At 42.8% G+C, this 5,463-nt stretch overlaps 2 protein-coding genes across 12 annotated transcripts in view; one reads left to right on the top strand and one right to left on the bottom strand.

Annotated features, from left to right (window-relative positions):
• The window catches only part of BICD1 (BICD cargo adaptor 1), a 268,002-nt gene that overhangs the window by 155,932 nt on the left and 106,607 nt on the right, over positions 1–5,463 (bottom strand). The gene's annotated exons all lie outside the window — the stretch shown is intronic.
• Positions 3,151–3,755, top strand: LOC101649050 (U1 small nuclear ribonucleoprotein C-like). Its single transcript, XM_004700006.1, has 2 exons — positions 3,151–3,486; positions 3,612–3,755. Exons 1-2 carry the CDS (start codon positions 3,151–3,153, stop codon positions 3,753–3,755), a joined length of 480 nt encoding a protein of 159 aa, XP_004700063.1.

Below are 5,463 nucleotides of genomic sequence, written 5' to 3' on the forward strand. Positions count from 1 at the left end.
TTTTCTTCTAGAAGTTTAAAAGTTTGCCTTTACATCTAAGTCCCTGAACCCACCCAAATTGTTTTTAGTGAGTGAAGCATAGATCTGTTTTCATTGTCTTCTTTCTGAACCATCAATTTCCCTAGCACCGTTTTATGAACTGCTGCTCCCTTCCTCACTGTTGATGAGCGCTAAGTCTGTCATATATCAAATTGACATGTGCAGTTGTTTTTAGGCTATCCCATAATGCTCCACTGATAAGTTTAGCAGGGATTGAAGTGAAAAGGCATTCTTCTGAGAAGGAGGACCTTGCATCAGCAAAATCTTACTCATTAAGATACTTACACTGTCAAATAACTGCAGCAAACTGAATGTCACAACAACATACCCCAGTGGCAATCTATAAGTAAATGATATACTTTGTACAAGTAAGTTTATATCGATGTTGAAATTTACTCAGTGCCACTCAGCTTATCCCTCTTTTCATTAAACCCAGCCTGAGTCATGGGATCTCGAAGTGGGTCAGCTGAATGTGCGCACCAGAAGGACCTAGCATGAAATTCCATGATGTGGGTTGGAGAGAAAAAAGGAAAGGACATTTTGGAAAGCGATGTTTAATAATTTTTTCATTAGCAAGAAAGGCATCACTGTATTGCACACTTTAAACGATAATAGCTCATTCTATTAAGTTAACTATTAAATAGTTTAAGTGTTTTGTTCCATTTATTAGCTCTATTAATTCATTTATCGTACAGGATAATCATATTCTCATTTAGGTAAGACACCTAGGTGAACTTGTGATGCTACTGGAGCACTGCACCATTGTCAGCGTTGTCTATTTTTAGATCTGCCCTCGTTATGGGGCACGGAGCTCCTGAGGATCCTGGCCCGACTTTGACTTAGTTGTTCTGTTAGAGCCAAGCCAACTGCCATCAAGTGCATTCCAACTCCTGGTGACCGCATCTGATGCGTGGACTTGCCTAGAGGGCTGTCTAGAACGTGGCCTTTCAAAAGCCGATCACCAGCCCGTTTTCTTAGACACTTCTAGAACTAGGTTCAAACAGTCAACCTTTCAGTTGGCAGTTGAACACTTAATCACTCGAGGACTCCATCAAGCAGAACCACCAGGATCTGAAACAAGCCTGACTCCGAGCCATTGCTATTTCCACTAGGCTTCACCAAGGCAGGATTTCAACAGCTCACTGCTTTTTTGACTCCTCATTGTTCTCTTATATTTGTAAGCTTGTAAGGCACTGATCCAGCTCAGGGGTTGGCAAACTTTTGAGACAGAAGAGCCAATCTTGTTCCTCACAATTTAAAACGTATTCAAAAGTGAGAAATATATTTCTACAAACAAATGAAATCACCATGATCTGCATATAGCCTTTAAATTTTCTTAATTTTACTTCAGAACCACATGTCCATACCAAAAGAAAGAGCCACATAGGGCTCTTGAGCCACAGTGCACCAACCCTGCTCTAGCTTATCTCCTCCTTCATTCCACAAATCTTCATGTGGTGCCTGGCGCAGGTCAAACTCCATCAGGCACTGAGGACATCAAGAAAGGGTTTGCCCTCTGTCTTATATCATTTATTCATTAATTTGCATCTCCTAATCACCTGCTATATGTCAGGCACCCTGCCGGCTACAGAGGATACACACAATCAAGGATTAAGAAACCTCGTGGAAAACCGGTGTGTGGTGTGATTAAGAATCTAGAAGGTGGGGTTGTTGTTGTTGGGTGCCATCAAGTCAGCTCCAGCCCACAGCAGTCCTAATGCACAACAGAACAAAACACTGCCCGCTCCAGGGCCGTCCTTCTGATGGTTTCGATGCCTAAATCCATTATTGCAGCCCAGGTGTCAATCCATCTCCTTGAGGGCCTTCCTCTTTGTCACCATCCCTCCACCTTACTAGCATGAGGTCCTTCTCCAGGGACTGGTCTCTCCTGAAAATACGTCCAAAGTATGTACGGCCAAGTCTTGTCATCCTTGCCCCTCAGGAGCACTCCAGTCATACTTCTTCCAAGACAGATCGGTTTGTCCTTTTAATAGTCCATGATACTTTCAATATTCATCTTCAGCACCACAATTCACATGTACAAATTCTTCTTTGTCTTTCTTAGTCAATGTCCAACTTTCACATCATACAAAGCAGTGGAAAATGCCCTGCTTTGGGTCAGGCACATCTTAGTTTTCAAAGTAACATCCTTGCTTTTTAATAGTCTAAAAAGGTCTTGTGCAGCACATTTACCTAATGCAATGCATTGGCTTTTGATCTCTCGACTGCTGCTTCCTTCCATGGGAACTGATTGTGGATCCAAGCAAGTCTTGAAAATAATCTATAGATCTTGCAGGGAGGTGGAACAAAGATATGGGAAGGAAGGTGAGCATTCTGGGTAGAGTAATGCCTGGCTGGTGTGTTGAACCTACAAGTAGTGGGTGCAGGATGCAGACTTATTATCTTGTGCTGCAGTCATTTCTGACGCATGGCCACCTCATGCGCTATAGAGTAGAACTACTTCATATGGTCTTCCTGACTGCAATGTTCACATAAGGAAATCTCCAGGCCTTTTCTTCTCCAGTGTCACCAGGTGGATCTGAACCACCCACTTCATTACCCACTTGGTTACCAGCCAAGTACCAAATATTCTGCCACCTAGGGAGCTTTATAGCACATGCGGTAGAAGAAGGAACTACTGAGGTGAAAGGTGAGGAGAATGGTGTGGCAAGAAAAGTCAAGGGCTGTGCAATTCCATCCTAGGGAATTTAGACTTTATCTCAGGTAAATGACGAATGCTGTTTTTGTTTAAAATCTACTTCATTTGTTTCCCATAATATTTAAATTTTTATAAAGTGCCCCACTATAGTCATCAAACATAATGCGTAGATATATTTTCCTCTAAGTTTTCAAAAGCTTTTTCTTTATGTCAGAAAGTTTTAAAACTTACACATGGGGCTACTAACCTCAAGGTCAAAAGTTTGAATCCACCAGATGAAGCTTTCTACTCCCATAAAGAGTTACAGACTTGGAACCCCACAGGGGCAGGTCTATCCCGTCCTTCGGGGTTTCTCTGAGTTAAAATGGACTCAATGGCATATTTTTATTAGGTTATATATATGAGTATAATTATTAAAAAATATATAGGTAGCAAATGATGGATCGAGCAACATGCCTAAGTTTTATTGTGACTACTGCAATACATACCTCACCCATGACTCTCCATGTGTGAGAAAGACACAGTGCAGTGGTAGGAAACACAAAGAGAATGTAAAAGACTACTATCGGAAATGGATGGAAGAGCAGGCTCAGAGCCTGATTCACAAAACAACGGCTGCATTTCAACAAGGAAAGATACTTCCTACTCCATTCTCTGCTCCTCCTCCAGCAGGGGCAATGATCCCACCTCCCCCTAGTCTCCCAGGTCCTCCTTGCCCTGGTATGATGCCGGCACCGCACATGGGGGGACCACCCATGATGCCAATGATGGGCCCTCCTCCTCCTAGCTCCAGCAGGGGTGATGATCCCACCTCCCCCTAGTCTCCCAGGTCCTCCTCACCCTGGTATGATGCCGGCACCACACATGGGGGGAACCACCTGTGATGCCAATGATGGGCCCTCCTCCTCCTAGAATGATGCCAGTGGGACCCGCTCCTGGAATGAGGCCACCCATGGGGGGCCACATGCCAATGATGCCTGAGCCCCCAATGATGTGGCCCCCCGCCCGTCCTATGATGGTGCCCACTTGGCCAGGAATGACTCGAGCAGACAGATAAAGGCAGAGCACAGCCTCTTTGTATCACTTTCTTCTTACTTGTACCCTCTCACCGGAGATATGTTGCTGCGACTCTGGACGTTTTCTAACAGCACAAGGTGGAAGACCGGCTCCCCCTTTCTCTCAAAAAGAGAATAGTTTTTGGAGTGGAGTAGTGGACAAAAAGCAGAACAAAATGATTTTTGTTTGTATTGTGACACGTGAAAATAAACTTTTAGTTAAAAGAAAATATAGGCAACAACAAAAGTCCAGAGAAAAAGTTTACCTGTTGTAACACCTCCCTTCTCTCACTTTCACAAGTTAAGCATGTTTATCATCTTTAAATTTTTGCCTAATACTCTCTATTGGGTCCTTTGTGGTCTTCAATACTTGTTCTTATTTACCAGGGTTTGGGCCTCAAAGTAGGATCTAGTCTTTTAGGCTGGAAAACATGGCCGAACCATCTACCTAGGATTACAGCCACCTCTGTTCCCTTTATTTCCTAGGATCCTACTTTTTCTTTGGGTTCTAAATACGATATATGCTACAAGAAATCTTGGGATAAAAATGCTGTACAACCACTATCTTATAATTATTATACTGGCCAATCTTATTTCTAACAGTTCATGTCAGTTTCCTCTAGTTGGGTTAGAAGAAAGTCTCTATTACCTAGTCAACGAGCAAACAGACTAAGACTCAAAGTGGAGAAAAACGTGTTCAGCAAGAAATTCCAGACGAAACGCAGATGGACTCATTTTATGAGTATGATAACCAAATAAAAGTCTTCAACTGTTCTACAGATTTCAAGTTTTAATAAGTAAAGTATGCATAAAATACAGGAGAACTATTTTTCTGGGTCTATCTAATGGATGTGCGTGTCATTAAAATGTTATTAGATGCCCTCAATTTGGCTCTGACTCACAGTGAGCTTATACTGAAAAGCCTGCAACATGACCCAGCCCTGTCCCATCTTCACAGTTGGGTTTAAGCCCATTGTTGCAGACACTATGTCAACCCAACTTGTTGAGGTTCTTCCTAATTTTTGCTGATGCTCTACTAAGTCTGCTGTCCTTCCTCAGGGCCTGACCTCTCCTGATAACATGTCCAACGTACACAAGACAAAGTAACATAAGACAAACTAAGTTAAAATCATCTCAGGCATAGGGACCTCAATACAACCCATCTGGATGAGAGCGATATTTAAAGGAAACTATTCTAGAACAAGGAAAACGTCTTCTTGCTTCAAAAGAAAGACTCATCAACAGAGGTTTCCTTTCCGAAAGGAGGCAGCCCCGTAGTACTCCTGGAAAGAAAAGCGAGTAAGTGCTGTTGGAAACCACAGTGTAACGAGGGAGCATCGAAGTCTTGTAGTTGTTATCATTATCGCTGATCTTCCACAGGGTGTGCAGCATAAACTAACAGAAAAAAACCGGGAATGTCAATAATGTTAGAAACTGAGAAATAAGTGATGTCAAAGGGGACGGGGGTGACAAGGTAAGATCATGGGTAATTAAATTTAAGATGCTTGTCTAGAATCACAAATCCAAGAATTGATGCACCCAGATTAAGCTTAACGACTCCTTTGGGACGACTGTTTTAAAGACAATGATTGATGTGGACGGGCAGGAGGGAGGGAAAGGGGTTTGTGACTCAAGTTGGCAAGTTCGGCAAAGGCCTTGTAGGGAGGATGGAGTTCTTATTTAGAGACTGTCAGAAGCTATGAAGTGGGA

The sequence above is a fragment of the Echinops telfairi genome, unplaced genomic scaffold (genome assembly GCF_000313985.2).
Source record: "Echinops telfairi isolate 266 unplaced genomic scaffold, ASM31398v2 ScPeMD7_7406;HRSCAF=8444, whole genome shotgun sequence".
NCBI lineage: Eukaryota > Metazoa > Chordata > Mammalia > Afrosoricida > Tenrecidae > Echinops > Echinops telfairi.

What these genes read in the sequence shown, in the direction of transcription:
- LOC101649050 (XM_004700006.1), top strand. Translation starts at nt 3,151, where the DNA reads ATGCCTAAGTTTTATTGTGACTACTGCAATACATACCTCACCCATGAC. An exon ending in TGGGCCCTCCTCCTCCTAGC is followed by an intron (nt 3,487 to 3,611) that starts TCCAGCAGGGGT and finishes CCTCCTCCTAGA; the next exon opens with ATGATGCCAGTGGGACCCGC.